Source organism: Sceloporus undulatus, chromosome 6 (assembly GCF_019175285.1).
Source record: "Sceloporus undulatus isolate JIND9_A2432 ecotype Alabama chromosome 6, SceUnd_v1.1, whole genome shotgun sequence".
NCBI classification, from domain to species: Eukaryota; Metazoa; Chordata; class Lepidosauria; order Squamata; family Phrynosomatidae; genus Sceloporus; species Sceloporus undulatus.
In genome coordinates, this window is record NC_056527.1 from 19564296 (window position 1) to 19582425 (window position 18130).

At 39.2% G+C, this 18130-nt stretch overlaps 1 protein-coding gene across 6 annotated transcripts in view; it reads right to left on the reverse strand.

Moving 5' to 3' along the window:
• Positions 1–4220: 4220 nt before the first annotated feature.
• LOC121934829 (GRIP and coiled-coil domain-containing protein 2-like) overlaps positions 4221–18130 on the reverse strand; it is a 123590-nt gene continuing 109680 nt past the window's right edge. For 2 of the 6 annotated variants that reach the window (XM_042475709.1, XM_042475706.1), the window contains 5 exons: positions 15658–15753; positions 12632–12775; positions 11615–11743; positions 9652–9741; positions 4222–4363 (listed from right to left, as the gene is read on the reverse strand). In XM_042475709.1, coding sequence (XP_042331643.1) covers positions 4260–4363; positions 9652–9741; positions 11615–11743; positions 12632–12775; positions 15658–15753 — 563 coding nt within the window. In that variant the 3' untranslated portion in view covers positions 4222–4259. Of the gene's footprint in view, positions 4364–9651; positions 9742–11614; positions 11744–12631; positions 12776–15657; positions 15754–18130 lie in introns of all 6 variants that reach the window. The other 4 variants (XM_042475708.1, XM_042475707.1, XM_042475710.1 and 1 more) reach the window with 3 other exon arrangements.

The window sequence follows — 18130 nt, forward strand, 5'->3', positions numbered from 1 at the left end:
TAATAGACATGCTCCAGCTGCCATTTTCTCAGTTCTTACTCATCTGGCACAGTGACAGCAGGAAAAAAAAAAATCAAAGTGTATGCCAACAAGGGCAGGAAAAGAAAATGGTGTGAATGAACAGATGGCCAATGGGAGAACATCAGTACTGTACAGGTAAACAACCTGTTCGTCATGGTTTCTGTGCATCACATATATACATGGGTGTAGATTAACTAGCTCACATGCCAGTCAAGGAGGGAGGCACATCAGTTGAAAACTGAAGATAGAACAGCCCTGCCAAAGTCTGCATCAACCTAAGCTTGTGTGTCCAGGTGATAGTGTTAAGCAAAGGTAAAGAGGTGCACCCAAATTGCAGCCTGACAGCTTTCTAGAAGAGAAATTCCCTTTAGAAAAGCTGAGGGTGTGGTAGTGACTCTCATAGAGGGGATCTGCATGCTGTCCCCTGGATGTGGACATGCAATGCTGTATGATTGGATGGTAACATGAACAACCCATTTGGCAAATGTTTGGGGAGCAATTTGTTGAACCTTTCTAGGGCTAGAAAAACAGATAAACAGCCAAAGAGATGTGGAAAGGGGTGGCTGCAGGCCGCTCCAAAGGGGTGGTCCATTGAGCCCCATAGTCTATAATCACCTTTGGGAGGAAGGAATTGTCCAGTCTCAAGACCATCTTGTCTCGGTCAAACAACATAGAAGGGATTGCTTCGTAGCATGCAAAACCTTCCTGTACAATGAACCAACATGATGACAACAAGGAAGGCCACTTTATAGGAAAGATGGTCCAATGGAATAGAAAGCATGGTCTCGAAGGTAGGTTTAACAAGATGCATCAGGATGACACAAGCTCCATGCTGAGGTAGGTTGTATCTGGCAAGGGTAGAGATTCTGAAGGCCTCTCAAAAAAATTTTGTAGTGTGCAATCAGACAAACTTTTTTGACGCTGAATACAGAACAAGATTGATGCTAAGTACACCAACAGAGAATAAAACTGAAGTTCCTTATGCCAGAATAGTAAACAGTTACAAGGATCAAATTTGTTATCAATGGCATAGAAACTAGAATAGATACTGCAATGATGAAGGAAAAGAACTAGCTGAGGTTTGATGAGTGCTGCCAAAATTTTGCTAGCTAGAAGATTCTAGACTGTGTCTCTGTGCAGACACAAAACCCGTATGTATATTGCACAGAGACCACAAAGAACTAAACATATCTACAGAAAGTCCAGTAGGTGTTGAATATACTTTCTCTATGGGTAGCGTCCTCTATGTAGTGACCCAAAAAACTGGGTTAACTTACCTGCAGGTCAATGTAAGTACTGTACTTTAACTCTTTATTTAAAAAAAAGGAAGTGTCCACTTTTCTGAATAGAGTAGCAAAAGGCAAGATTTTAGTCCATCCCAAGAGAACCTAAAAGAAACACTGACCACCACCACCCAATCTACTCTTTCTGCTGCAGTGCTGCTTCTGAGCTTTTTGAATGCCTGGGTGGGAAAATGGCAGCGGAGGCAGCTTTTTGGCACTTCCCCCTCAAAGGAATGCTGAATCAGGCTTTGAAGGATTTGAATAAGACTTTTGTATATGTTAGCTTTTCTTGGTAAAAATCAGGCAAAGTTATCACACTAAAGTTAAGGGCTGAAATCACTGCTGACATAGTCACCATTTCCTTTGCTTTGTCTTTTTATCCTTTTTTGACATGCCCATGTGTTCTTAACCCTGCTCGTGCCTGGTCACGTCCCACACACATTGCACAGCTACCATTTACCATAGTACCCTTTTCATCCAGCCAGCCTTCAGGGTGAGCAGAAACGATTATGCCTGCCAGAATTTTGTAAATTCTTTGGCATTTTTCCTTTCCTTTGTCATTTACATCCTTCGTTATATGCCCCTATGTTTTACCCTCAACGTAACAATGGGTCCTATCAAAATCCATAATTTTGCCCCCAAAATCAGCCCTTGACTTATATATGAAGTCCAGTAGATACAGCCTCTGAATGCTATTTCTGAAAGCCTTCCAAGTCATGTTTTATTTATTCAGTGTTAAAGTGTGCCTTGATGGAAATGTGTTGTGATCAGTTTATCTGGATCCCTCTGTATCTTCAACTCTTTATATTCAATGTCTGAATAGCTAGATGCAGCCAATCTGGGTTTTGATTATCACAGGACCCAAAATTAAGAGGCATGCTTTGGTAATTGAATTGGTGCTGCTGCTGACATCGGAAGCAGCCTTGGAAGTCAATGATGGCTTCACCAATATGGACCTATCCGGATACCTTGAGCTTTCTCCTCTTTTCTCTTCCTTTCTACCCTTGAAATTAGAGAAGGAGGTAACATATTAGCTTTTGGCCATACCAGTGTCAAAGTCTCTTGACCTTCTATCACTACACTTCTGTCTGGTGAGAAGAATCTTTGCAGCAGCTTGTTATTTTGCATTGTAAAGAAGTTGATACAGAGAGTGCCCAACCTGTGACTTGCGTCATCAAGTCTCTCCTCTGTCAATAGAGATCCCACCCACCCCTATCATTCTGCTTATCGCTATCATTCTGCTTATAAAATTGGTTTTGATATTTAAAATACCCTTCAGATATGTTCCTTCTGTCTCCAATCAGAGTTCAAGATTATTCAATAATCTTGTTGCTTCAAGAATCCTTTTCCTAATTTGTACTTTCATTATGACAGCAATTACAGAACTGCCAAATGTTTCCATTTTCTAAAACAATTCATAATCACTTACCTTTTCTTCACTCTGCTTGGCTGGTGAGCTTGTTCCAATAGCAAGTGGACTTCCCAATAGAGCTAAACACAAAATGCATTACTTCATTATAGCTTCTGAAAGCTTACTGTTTTCTAGTTTTGTTTTACGCGGCTTCCAGCTTATGCGGAAGCTGCATGGGGAGTAAAACAAGCTGCCTCATGCACACGCCCCATTATTTCCTATGGGGCTCAAGCATAAGTGGATTTTCCCTTATGTGAGGGATCTGTGGGGGATCTAGAACAGATCCCCCGCATGAGGGGAGGGCCCACTGTATATTAAGGAAAATGTTGGTCAAACTGAGGAGCTATAAATTTGACCAGTATTATATGTTGGCCAAAGTGACTACCCACCATGCAACTATTTTCCTATGGTGGTGGTACAGTATGCTCATGTGAGGCAAGAGGCTTTGCTGACAGTAACAGTGCTGCAGATAGGGTTTCCCATGTCAGAAAAGCCTTTTGCAGACGAATCAGACTAAACATACCGAACAGCTACTGGGGAGCAGCAGTAGTGGAGGGTGTCTCTCAGAGACAACAGCAGTGGCACCATAGCAAACACTTGATAGTACTACACAGGAGGAGGTATTGTAAACCCCCTTTTAAATGTCTTATCATGAAAAGCCTATGATGGTACAACCCAAAATCAAATAAGAGATAGTACCAGAACATGAGATTCCCAGGTTGTGCTAAGCGACTGGAGTACAGCAGAGAACTATGAGTGGTACCACAGCTAATGACACAACTGGACTCAAGCCAAAAGGATGTTCTGCTGTTGATGTGCTCAGAGATGGGAGTCCAAAGCAGCACAACACACATTATGGGAAGATGGAATGTGAGGAGCATGAAGCGGGGGACGTTAGACATAGAGAAGAAATGGAATTTATAAATATTACTTGGGTTGAGTGAGATAAAGTGGTCAGGAATGGGACATTTTGAGTCAGGTAATTACAGTGCATTACTCAAGGAATGAAAATCTTTTTTAAACCTAATTTTATGTGGTACGAAGTTTTTAGAAATGATTATTTTTTGGAAGAAAAAAAAACAAAAAAAAGTTTGAGGGAAAAAACAAGGGGTTTTTTTCTGAATTTTTCTGTTTTTTCCTCAGGCCTTCCCATCTCTAGTCCTAGAGCAAACCAAGTCTGAATTCCTCCTAAAAGCCAAGATGACTAAACTGAAACTATCATACAAATTAAGAAATGTAATTACTTTCTACAGGGCCTGGTAAAGAAGTTCTTAAATGGTTAATATTACCGTTCCCCATTTTCTACAAGGTCTGAAATGAACATGCACAGTACTCCTGGAAAGAAAGCAATTTTCCACCTTTCACTAACATATAGTTCTCATTCTGTAAGCCTACAGAAAGAAACATTTTCACTTCTCCCTAAATTTTGCAGAAATGTCTTAAATATCATTGAACATTTCCCTTTACAGAGCCCAAAAAGACTTGATCTCATGTCAGGAGAAAGGCAATATATAGATAAAATAAGTGGAAAAAAGAACCTGTATTCAGATTGATAAATTACCTTTAGCCCCCGGTCCTATCAGCTTTCTTTTTAACATATTCAGCTTGCGTCCATAGTCCTTTTGAGGTAATTGGTTTGCTTCCCATACTGCATGAAAATACACAAAAAGAATACAATACAGTATTGTTTTGAATTCACAAATATCTATTGTAATTGGGGTTTTTTAAAAAAAATAATTAGTACAAACAACATTCTACATTCCTTGGTGTTAAAAGGCACAGAGGTGGCTAATGCATAAATAACAATAACTAATAACACTACATTTCTTGGTGACAAATAGGGAGAGAAGTAGCAAATGTATAAATGTAGAGAGAAGGTTCACAACTATTGAAGGTAAGGAAGAATTCTATTACTATAATATTTAAAGCCACAAGAGCCTCTTTTACCCATCCAGACTGTTTTGTGTAAGTCAGAAGAATGGGGAAAAGGAGTTTAGCTGATCAGATTGCGGCCACATGGAAGAAGGGAGAAAATAAGTTAAGGTGATAAGCACCAAGCATCCACTCATGTTCAAAGGTTATTCCATTATTTCTAGAATTGTAACTTGGTTTGATCAAGAATCTATGTATTGTATTCTATGATGTGTAACCAGCCACAACATCTAGCATGCAGCTTTCAGATTTTTTTAAAACCGTGTGATTTCTATAAGACATTTTCAAAGCACTGTTAAGAGTCTTCCATTATATGCCTTATGAAACTTTCTGTGTTAAAACACCTTTAAGGTTATTCTGAAGAACAGGCTGCATGCCTATAACTATGGTTCTTCAAGTGGCCATCTGTGAATTCACTTAAGTGGGTCTTGTGCCTACACAGTCTCATTCAAAATTCTTCAGAGCTGAGTAGGTTTGTGGTGGGCTCTTTACCCCTACATCCTACTATGCCTGCTTAAGCATTCTAAACTACTCTCCTCAATTTTCAGTCCACCACTCAAGACATAAGGCAGGACAGAAAAAAGGTGGTTTATGTGAATTCATAGATGACCACTCAAAGAACCTAAGCTACTGGTAAGCAATCTAGTCTTCATTGTTTCTGTGATTCACACAAACAGCTAAATACCAAGCTACCCTACCACTGGTAGTTGACATCATGCCAGCAGTAAAGAAAGAACTGTCCTTTCAAAGGATGTATCAGCCCGTGCCCTAGTACAGTCTCCAGTCTACTGTGTAATGAATATGGATGATTAGGACCACATAGCTGCTTTGTACAAGTTAGAGAGCAAAATTCTCTAATGAAAGCTGTCAATCATAGAACCATGGAGTTGGAAGAGACCACAAGGGCCATCCAGTCCCAACCCCCTGCCTTGCAAAAATACACAAAGCACTATCAGAGTCAATGAGGCCATCATTCTGGTGGAGTGTACCCACAGATCTTAGCACAAAAAGGCTAGCCATCTTCTGACAAGAGTTCAGTAAATTTGATACATCATCCTATTTTCTTATAAATATCCAGAAAGTGGAACTTTACTTCCATAAAAGCTTGGAAAACAATATTCTGGTGTAGATGAATTTTGACATAACCTTTTGTAGGAAGGAGATATAGGCATAGAACCAGTTTTTCTAGATAAAAGACCACATAAGGAAGATCAGCACTGTGCACAGATATGATTGTGCCTATAAAAGTGTTTCAGAAATAAGTAGTCTCAGGTCACAGGATGCAAGTGGTAAGAGTTTTATCAGAAACAAAAAGCACAGCAGATTACTAGAGAATGGAGGAATGTAGAGATACTGAGGTGCTTCAGCTACTTTGAAAACTTTTTAACTAAAGAATTGGTTTGGCCATTAATCGTCACAAGTTGTGAGTGTTGCTAAGCGACTTTTAATGATGAAAGTGGCCATCCCTTGTCCCTGAGGTGAAGCAGAAAACACAAGTATTACAAACTGAAGTATCTGCTTAGCAAAGGCTGGGGGGGGGGGGGCTCAGCCTAGCACGTGACGAGTCTGTACCGGGCCTATATTTGGAAATTCTGCTGGCTTAGTGTGGTGAAAACCAGGGCACTTAACCAAGATAGATCAATTAAGATCAGAATCTGCATGCCAGTAATCCCTGGTGGTGCGTGATAGACCTTGGTCATACACATGAACAGAAATCCAAGATTACCTCCCTCTGGGAGTGAGACTTCTTTGTCCAGGGACACTGACAGTCATTGTCCAGCTGTTTACAGGCTTCCAGTTCATTCTTCTCTCCTGGGAACTTCACCTTAATCCCAAAACTGCCCTGGGATGTTTTGACCTATAAGTATACCTGCCATGACACTACCAGTTTAGACAGACACTCTGTCTTTATCTCATCTGACTCTTCAGCAATCACTGGTCACCCCAGATCCACAGGCAGTGTGCTGAGCCACTTTCACAGAATACTTCAATAAGAACTTCTGCTTCTGGAATCAAGTACAATATCACCCTTTGCAATCCTAAAAATCACTATCGACTACCACCTTTTATATAACTAGTTCTTATATGTGTGTGAGTGTTTTTGTTTGAAAGTGATTTCTCCTAGTCCTGTTAGAAATAAAAATACATTTGGACCTTGCATTCTGGACTCAGAACCAGTATACACAGGTTCAATCCCTGCTTTTAGTTGCCCAAAGCTCACTCAGCAGCTTCACTTTAGCTAATAAAATTATCCCTATTAAATATTGGTTTTGGGTGCCCTCTAGGACTTGGCATTTTGAGTAGCACTCTGGTTCCATCATCTTCCATGGATGTATAACCAATAATTCCACTGCACTGGGATTTAATGATTTCAAAGCATTACACAGTGCAAAAGTCCATTCTTAACACTGTATTCCACCATAAGGTCAGGTCAGTAAAAAGGTCTTTTTGCACATCATGATGCTTCAGGGACCAGCTGTGTTTAAGTTGCACCAGTTGAAATAAGGTAAGCCTCTAAAAGTCAAACTGCCCCTTGGTCTCAAGTTTCAGCATGATAAGGTCCAGTAGAGACAGTAAGTCCACACAGGTTCAAGCCCTCTGGATCACTCAACCTCTGAGTAGTGAAACGTTCTTTTCAATACAGCCATCCTCTTTAGTGCTGTTCAGAACATGGGAAAGCTGGTTAAACTGTAGCCCATCAATCTCAGGCACAACAAAGAAAACTAAATGAATGATGAACTGTATTTATGTTGGCAGCACTGGTGTTATGGCTTTGATGTTTAGCAGGTATTATATCTGCCCCTAGCCATAGTAGTGATAGTAACAGACTGAATAGAGACAAAATATGGCATCAGTTGCAAAGGCAGATGTTCTCTATGTAATGTAAGTAAGCCTTCCATGTAACGTTTGACTATCTTGATAGAAATAAACAGATGGTTGCCCAAAGCACAGTGGCTCTGGTGAAGGTGGATGCTGTTAAGTATGTCTAAATGACTATTGCTGATGCTTCATGCATTTTCTTAAGGTCTGTTTCTACTTTCTTCTCCTTGCATCACTCCTTTGAGTGCTAAAGCCTATTAAGAACCACAATCACCAGGCATCAGAAAACCTCAAGGTCCTTCATAACCAGTGGAATGAGGAGCATGCATGAAGCAATGCTAATCTATCTCTATCTCTGTCAAGAAGGGGTCTCCCATTCTTCTTGAATCATCTGACCAAGACTGATGGGAAGGGAAAATATAATTAACAGGATTATCCAGGTGAGAGAATATTCCAGTTGACTGATCAATCTTTTGGGTCAATGGTACTTATGGTAAATGGAAAAGTAAATCAGTTAAGCAGCCTGTCCCTGGATGAATAGTCCACAGGGCAGAATCTGACCATGAACCTTCTTAGAAGGCCCTGAGGTGTTTCCTCAGAGGAGTAACTGTGATTGAACTTAGAACCTGTGTGAGTATATAACTCCTAGAGTCATGAGTATAGAACTCCTGTTATGTGGGAAGGTTGCTCCCATCAGTTCTGGGAAGAGGAGTTCATCAGCTCCCTTGCTTGGCTGGACAGTAAGAGGCCAGAGTCTGAAATGCTGGGCAAGCTGCTTGGCCACCATAGAATTAGTTATCTGAAAACTCTCCCCTTTGTCAAACAGAGAGTATGATTGTCCTGCTGCAGTGCCCCTAACAGAATTAGAGGGCTCTAAAGGTGAACTAATCGGGAGAGCATCATCTTAAATTGAGATGAACAGGGGCCCTCTGAAAGCAAGTTAGTGAGCCAAATCTGTGTCCCTAAATGGGTGTATGTCATCATGATGTGATAACGTATGGGTAGAAAGAAAGGCACTATGCCTAGCCAGGGCCCTGAGGAGCTGAAACACCGAAATGGGGTGAGGGGAAATTATCCTCCAAGTCTTCATCAATTAAATTTTGAAGGTTACTGAAGTCATGGGAGTTGATTTCAGAGGGACTGACTCTGGGACTACAGAAACCCATAGGCAAGGATGATGCTGGAGCAGCTGTTTACTTGGTTGCTTGCCTAGTAAACCTAAGAGATTAGGGAATTGGAGCACCTTTCTGAGGATGCATTTTTGGCACATTCAGTAAACCAAGCTGTTTTATGGCAGGCTCACTAGTCCGATCAAAATGGTGTATTTTTTTGTGGCTGAAGCCTTTAAAGCTTTTTTTCTAGTGCCATGGAGAGATTGGGGGAAGTGGGGACAATAAAAAAAGAGATGAAGAAAAAGAAGAGAAAAACATTTTTAAAAGGTAAGTAACAAAGTTAAGAGAGAAGGAGAATGTTGAAAATTAAGGACTTTAGGGAGCAAAGAAACAACAGATATGAGTCTGGAGATCAGAGTCTCCATAGAGCTGTTCTTCTGGAGAAGACAAGAAAGAAAATCAAGGGAGAACTAGTGGACAGCTGGAAAATTCTGATCTGCAATCATGTGACCTTGCCTCTCCTGGGCTGTGAGTGAAAGAAAACTCGCACTTCTAGATACCTTCTGCATCACCTGCCAAAGAACTTCATGTCAATGTCATATCATTTCCTACCTTTACTATGCAATCATGTACCCATTTACACAGACCTATCACTGAGTTGGGGCTTTTTCCCAGGTAGAAGGGTATAAGATTAGAACCTTAATGGTCTGAGATGTTTTACAGCATGGAATTAGCCTGAGTTTGTTGCATGTAACTTTGTAAACAGCAGAAATCTGAATATTTACAGAGAGGTGGTGCTGCTAGAACCTACATATTGTATTTGTACAAGAAAAGGGGACTTTAAGGCTTTTTGTTGATAGACTTTGATCCACAGCCTAGTTTGACACTATACCATTCAAATACCAGGTTTTGACTGTGGCAAAAAAAAAAAGTATATATCCTCTGTTTTATCCATTAAGCACAGTTGTTCCTAAAATACATGCAACTTTTAATTTTCTATACTATAAATATGACCCTCCTTTTCATTGTAAAAGAAGGAACATTTTTATTACAAATTAAACTTCCTGGTTACCTGGTCTTGAAGGCTGCATACTATAATCATGGGCTCTAGTTGTGCCAGATGGTTGGGATAATAATACCGACATATTTCTTAACCTTTCAGCTGTAAATTATAACACAACAAATTCCATGTGTTTGTGAAAGAGAGAGAACACACAATCCAATAATTCTAATAGAAAATAAAAACAAAAAATATTTCAAGAGTTTCTGAAAATGACAAAATGTAACATACAGTGGACCCTTGTTGTACGCTGGGGTTTGGTTCCAAGATCCCCATGTATAACAAAATCCGTGTATGCTCAAGTCCCATTAAATATAATGACATAGCAAAATGGTGTCCCTAATAAAAAATGGAACATCAAGGTAAATTTATACTTTTTTGGAACATTTTCAAACCGTGTATGCTTGAATCCGTGTATAAAAAATCCGTGTATAAGAAGGGCCGACTGTATATTCCCCCAAATTCTGATTAAAATTATAAACCCAATGTAATATTACCAAGGAAAAACAGTGTACTATTAGAATTTATTATCACTTATTTATCATATCCTTATTCTACCTTCTCAGTAAAAACTACACAGCTAAAGAAAACAGTTTGCTTAGATACAAATTTTGTTGAAGTTCCTAGGATTTCAAGTTAAGTTAAAATGCGTTAAAAAAAACCCAAAACAGATTTTAAAAACTAATTTGTAACCATGTTACAAAACATCTTGACATATTATGATGATAAAAGCTAGAACATCAGAATAAGATACAAAGAACAAATGTGAAATACATTGTTTGGAGCTACTTATTTAAACTCACTACTTCAGGAAAAATATGTTTCTGTGCCTCAGCCTTTTGTTGTTCAATTGCTGTCAGTGCATGTTTTTTTGTAAGAATTTTATATAGAGCTGTTTAATTGTTTATTTGATGTGCTTGGTACCCTAGACTGCCAAGCCAGAGTTCACCTGACAATGTGTTTCTAAATAAACTGCTGAGTTTATTCTACAGTGGGACCTTGTTATCTGCTGGTGTTTGGTTCCAGGATCCCCCGTGTGGATAACAAAATCCGTGGATGCTCAAGTCCCATTAAATACAATGGCAGAGCAAAATGGTGTCCCTTATATAAAATGGAAAATCAAGGTTTCCCATCAGGAATTCATACTTTTTTTTTTTTATATTTTCAAGCTGTGGATGCTTGAATCCGTGGATAAAAAATCTGTATATAAGGAGGGCTGATTGTACTATCAAGTTCCATTCATGGACATAAAAGGGTGAAAAAGCTACTGTTCCCATCATCAGCTACTGAGGCCAAGATCTTGCTTTGGGAGGCGGTAAGTATTTCCACCCTGATAATTAGTTACTTCATCTTATTAGTCCTTCAGAAACAAATTAATCTCTGAGCATGTACAATAAAACAGTAATTCTGAGCTAATTTGAAGTACGTACATAAAAATAAAAAGGCATTTAAATTTGTCATGTCCTCTTGTCATGTCTAGTGTCTATGCATCTAGTTCTACTGTTCTTTTCTTTAGAACAGATTCATAGACTCATAGAGTTGGAAGAGACCACCAGGGTCATCCAGTCCAACTCCCTGCCATGCAGGAATACACAATCAAAGTACCCCTGACAGATTATCATCCAGCCTCTGTTTAAAAACTTTCATATGAATAACTTTTAAAACAAGATTTGGAAAAAGAAATGTTTGGATGAAGCTAGACTTGCAATTTTCTGTTAAAACTGAAGTTGCTCCCTACCAAATTTTCAACCTTTACAAAATTTATAAAATATAATTTTTAAAAATATAAAACAAGCTGTGTGTGTGTGTGTGAAATCTAATACAATGTAGGCATATAATTCTTTTTCTTTAAGGTTTGCCTTTATATGTTATTTCTGATTTTAAATAGAATTATCCACTACAGCAACAAAATATCCTGTGTAATGAATCTCAAGGCTGTCTTTGTACATAGTGACACCATTAACCCATGACCTACGCAGGATATAAGATGGCTGTTGTTGTAATAACTGTTGTTGAGCCAGTTGCAATGCTTGTTGAAGATTTGCTTTCTGTCCTAGAATTAAATTCTTGTTAAAATTGAATATTTCTTGCAGACCAGGATCCACTGAAAGAAAGCAATAGTTGATTTAAGTCAATAAAAATAATTTTAAACTTGCAAAAGACCCTATAAAATGACTTGGAGGCACACAACAACCAATGAACATTGGGTCCAAAACAGATGATGCATGCCCCAATGCTGCCCCCAAGCCGGCATCACACTGCCTGCCCAATCAGATGGCAGGCAGCATTGTGGCGCTCCGGCAATGCAGCATTTATATGCCACATGCCACAGGAGCACCGCAAATCTGCAGTGGCAGCGGAAAAGCTGGCTTTTTACTGGCTCAAGAAAAAGCGGCATTTTGCCTTCCCCATCCACACCACACTACACTGGACCCGTGTAGCATTATGCTACATCATGGGATCTTGGGCTTAGTCTCTAAATGGAAATAAGAAAGAGGGACCTAAGTAAGTGAAACATGTACATGGGAAGACATTGACAAAGTAGGATATGGCCCAAGAGCATTTGGAACTAAGTGATGGCCTTCTGAGATTTGACACACTTTCCCCAACACAATCTCTCATCCTCTCCATGATGAGGGTGGGCATCTGAAGGCTGGTGCAACTGATATTGCATTTACAGTCCTAATACATGGCAGTTTTCAGGGTATGGTAGCCATATTTTTCCCTGCAACTGTAAACCCCATCATGGGCAGAGATCTTCTCCTGTCTTTTTGTCTTCACATTTATGTTTTCGGATTTCCTGCATGTGAACATTTCACTTCAAACTAGATTGAGGTGACTTTGCTAACTACAAGGTTAATTTCTCTTCCTGAATTCTGCTGTCTGTCTTGCTATATACTCTCATTATTATTCACTGCATAGATCATAAGTCTGTCTTCCGCTCATTCTTTAAGCCATCCTCAACTTTCTGTAGGATACTTAACTTGCTTACCAGGATATCTCTCTGTTTTTATGTCAGAATCTGCAGTGCTAGGCAGTTGTGGCAAAGATATTTTGCTTCCTGACAATTGCGGAAATTGTGTTCCACTTGACGGTGGCATAAATTGTCTTTTAAATGCTAGTTCTGTCTCTTTCTCTGCAAAGACAAAGATTAAGACACAATGCACAGCTAATTAAGCATCAACAGATTACAACCAAGAAATGGCAAAACTATGAGGTGCTGAGTGTTCTGTTCTTAATCCAGCAAAACACATTATTTACTCTGACATGTAATGGACTATATGTGATTATTGCATGCACTTTTTATAGTGATAGCTTTGTATTTATGTTTTGTGTCTCAAATATGGGAGTCAGATGTACTATTCAAATCTCATTTATATGAGGACTATTTACACATTTATGCTAATAGTGCTCCTTTTCCTGTCAGACAGGTGATTAGCACAGAGTTTGTTACTATGAGCCTTCTGTGCTTCTCACTGCTGTGTGGGCACACAATTCCAACAGCAGGAATTTTATGGTGAGCAGCACCTTTCCATGTTCTACTAGAGAATGGAAATGGTGGCTTATTCAAATTGATCATTCTTTGCTGATCACACTGAATACTAAAAATTTCTCACTGAGAAGTATCTTGATAAAAATGCTCTAAATGGTTTAGTGGCAATACACCAAAATTATACAATGTAATTAAATGAAAACTTATATATGTATTACACATATTTCACACTCTGGATAGGTGCACTCTGTCTGAAGGTCCAGATTAACACCTTGTGAGTACTCTTGAACACAGCATTGTTTCTGAAAGGCCAGATGGATGCTGTAGCCAGAAGTCTGTTGTTGTTAACTGCCCTCAAGTCGACTTTGACTCATGCAGTCCTGTGAATGAGATTTCTCCAAGATCCTCTATCCTCAACCACTCTGTTCAGGTCCTGTAGGCCCAGGCCCATGTTCTCTCTGATTGAGGCTAATCATCTGGCATGTAGTCTTCCTCTCTTTAGACTTCTTTCCACCTTTCTTAGCATCATTGTCTTTTCTAATTTTTCATTTTTATTCATGATGTGGCCAAAGTATGACAGTCTCAATCTGGTCATCTTAACTTCCAAAGAGTTCAGGCTTGATCTGTTCTAAACCCGTTAGTTAGTCTTCTTGGTCATCCATGGTATTCTGCAGCACCACATCTCAAATGAGTTGATTTTCTATCCATCTGCTTTTTTTTTTCTTTTTTTTTTTACTGTCCAGCTCTCACATCTGTACATAGTGATGAGGAATACAATGGCTTGGACGATCCTCACTTTAGTGTTCAGAGTTATATTTGTACATTTTATGATCTTGTCCATTTCTTTCATAGCTACCTTTCCCATTCCTATTATTCTGATTTCTTGATTGCAGTCTCCGCTCTGGTCTATATTTGAACCAAAGTATGGCAACTCCTAGATTCTTTCACTTTTCTTGTTGTCTACGATGAATTCTTATAGGTCTTCTATGGTCATTATTTTTGGTTTTTTAATGACCTTGGCTCTTGGTATTTGACTTTTTTTGTACTGCTTCAAGTCTTTGTTTATTTCTGTTAGTAGCATTGTCATCTGCATATCTTAGGTTCTTAATATTCCTTCCTCTTACGTTTACTTCTACCTCTGTCCAAACCTGTCCTGCATACAATATTTTCTGCATATAGGCTGAACAAATACGGTGATAGTATACAGCCTTGCCTGATTCTTTTGCCAATTGGGAAATATTCTGTTTCTCCATATTCTGTTTTTAGTCTCTTGTCCTGAGTACAAGTTACATATGCATCAGGACAATTAGATGTTGTGGCACTCCCATTATTCCAAATGTAAGCCATGGTTTTTTATGGTCTATGCAATCAAAAGCTTTGCTGTAGTCAATAAAGCACATGCAATTTCTTCCTGTGCTCCATTATCCAAGGTATGTTTACAATGTGATCTTTAGCGCCTCTTCTAGCTTGCAGCTTGGGATTTCTCACTCTATATATGACAGGAATTTTCCCTGCAGAATTTTGAGCATGACTTTACATGCATGGGATATTAGTGCAATGGTTCTGTAATTACTGCAATCTTTTGTGCATCCTTTTTTTTTTTTTTTTTTTTTTTTTTTTTGTGGATGGGAATACAGTGGGACTTGGTATCCACAGGGGACCCCTCCCCCTGCAGTTACCAAAACCCGTGGGACCTCAAGTCCTACTGTCCCCAATGGTTGTGCGTGCATGTGGCCGCATGGCCATTAGTGGCAGCCCCCACTGTCCCCAGTGACAGGGCATGCACATGATTGCAACACCATTCAGGATAACAGGGGCTGTCCTGAATGGTGGCATGGCTGTGTGCCTCAATTTGGATAATTATACATACAGGGACTTCATGAATTTCATAAGGCTTTCTTAGGCAACAAGTATTCAGAGGATAGTTTTCCTAGTTCCCTCCCTGTGAGCCTTGGTGATTCAGTGGTTAAATGCCTGTACTGCAGCCATTCACTCACAGACCACAAGGTTGTGAGTTCAATACCAGCCAGGGGCTTTGGGTTGACTCAGGCATCCTTCTGTAGGTCACTAAAATGAGTACCCCATTTGTTGGGGGCAATTAGCTTACACTTTGTAGACCACTTAGTACACAGATATAAAAATGTACTTGCTATTGCTATTCCTCTGAAATATATCCTACAACCATTGGTATTCACTGGCAGTCTCTCATTCAAATACTAACCAGGGCTGTCCCTGATTAGCTTCCAAGATCAGATGGAATCTGGTGATTTTAGGATATTTAGGACCAAAATAACTACAAAGCTATAAAATATAATAACTACAAACTATAAAATATAAATGAGTTAGGAATAATAATAAACAATCCCACATTCCTGTCAAAACTGAGAAGTATCAAGTCTCCTTGTCTCATGACAAGGGAATTTCTGAGAAAATGTCCATAGGCAACATAAACAGAAGGCATGAACCTTGATTAGTTCAACCAAGCTTAGGTTAAGAAACATAAATAAGACTGCAGGCTTACTTACGTAAAAGTTTGTCCTTATAGTCCTGGACTGAAGAATCAACTTCTGTTTCTGCTTTTCTGTATGAAGAGGACTGACCAGTTTTGCTTTTCTTAAGCACTAAATGCAACGGGGGGGGGGGGGGTGGGGGGGGGAAATTAACCTAAAATTAACTGTGGATAGAATTTTGTATCCAAAGATCTAGAACACAAATTGATAATGGCTGATGGGTTACATGCAGCCTTCCCTGCTTTATAAACAAAAACAAAAAACCTCCACTGCATCAATGTTGTAAAATATAGTTGGATCACTTCCTGAGATTTGGAGGCTGCACATTATACTCTATGAGCAGTATCTGCCCTATGGCTTCCAAACTCTCCCCATTAAAAAACAACATCCTTACATATAACTGAAAAAGGCCCTTCAAACTTTCCAGAGGCTGTGGGAAAGCATGTTTACAAGGTTTTGAGCTTCTCTCCTGTGTGATTTAGGCCTAGGTGGGCCAGTATTCCACAAATGGACATGACTAAAGTCTACACTTGGTCTATCCATGCTGTACAATGTGGCACCAAAACACAATTGATTTCAAATTATAGTCTGTGATATAGTGAAAGGCATTAATCCATTGCTTTGATAAGCACACTAATTCATGGTGAAACACTGTAGGAAGCTACTACCTTTGGTCAAAATGTTCAGAAAATCATACTACCTCACCCCCCCCAAAAAAGCTGATAATGGCCCATACTGATAGTTGTCCACACTAAGGAGTTTATTAAATGGGAGGAATTTCTCTTAAATTCGAATGAAAAGAAAGTGGGGCCAAAACACATTCACTTAAAGTCACTAGTTTTGTGCAATTACGTGAGTACACATTGCATTCAAACTGACTTCCCATTGCCTGAAAATAGCATGCCATTGCCCAAATTTGCGTGTGGCAGTCTATCATGCAATAACGTGAAACCACATGATTGCGTTCGGACTGACTTTCCATTGTCCGAATTTGTGTGTAGTGGGTTATCACGCAATAACGTTAAACCCCATGATTGCATTCAGATTGCCATCAGATTATATTTCCAATTCCCCTTGTCTGATAAACTCCAGTGAGAAAAAGCTCTCACTAAATACACTTTGCTGTTTAACATGTCAAGCCTGCAGATATCTCCCTTTTATTTGTGGAAATGGAAGCAGGGAAAGTAGACTGTTTGTTAACTGGGCCTAGCTAGATAGGGCATACAACCCCTTTGTTGCAACAACTCTGTTGCCTGTCGATCCATTTTCAGACACAATTCAAAATGTTGTGACCATCTTGGAATTCTGGGAACTGTTGCTTGTTGGGCACCAAAGCTCTCCGATAGAGAAGGCTAAATGTCTCACAAAACCACAGTTCCCAGAATTCCACAGCATTAAGCCATGTCATTGAAAGTGGTGTCAAACTGGATTAATTCTACAGTGCAGATGCAGACTTAGTTGCCATCTTGAGACCTCTTTGCCACTTTAGAATCTGGGGTGGGAGGCACAACTCTCTATTTTGATTATATTGCTGTCAACATTTTTTCTGTATCTTATGTCACTATTAATGGTGAGTACATGCAACAGTTAAGAGATCCAATTAAGGAGTGAAAATACTAGTGGTATGGATAAACAAACTAAAGGTTTTATTATAAGAACTTCATTCTAAGATGGGAAAGTTACAACTAGTGCGAAACTAATCTAGTGTCATCCTAGGGAAAAGCTGAGAGAGACATTGGGTGGTAGAGAAGAAGTGCAAAAATACTCCTCGAAGTATCAATGTATATCACAGAGGAGTCAGAACAGGTAGTCAAGGGAGGACACTTTGGGTCACTGATACTATCTAACACGATTATTATTGCCTTCTCTGAGGCATTCATGTCTTCAGTGTTGTTGTACTTTTAACAATTATATAGTATTTTATGACTGGTGTTAATTATCCTCTTTTTTATTTAATATGCTGCCTTTCTCCCAAAGACAGGTTGTGAAAACGCAAGGGTGTGTCACAAGCTTTTTAATAAATATAAATAAATAAATAAATATAGATGCTGAGAGGAGTCAGCAAGTCATGTAATGGTTGGATTGATAGAAGACTCAGTGGCCTAATAGGAGCCACAGCACATTCACCCATGATCCAAAGCTATTGGCCAATCCATAGGGCAAGACATTACTCGGTTAGTGCTAAACCTTGTCAGAGCCATAGTGTTGCACAATGTTAATTGAAGTGAAAGTGAAGATGGAGAGCCTTGGCCACAGCCTTACAACACTACACTTGTACTGAGACCATTTTAATACATTTTATCATCTTGGAAATGATTATGTGAATCACGTGATTACCTGAGCATCATTATTAATTATACAATGCTCAGATTTCAAAGTGCTCAGATATCTAGTTATTATTTTTATTATTATTTTCATTATTATTGTTATTTACATCCCTCTCTTCAGACCAAAATTAATATTCACGGTAACTGGTGATAACATTCCT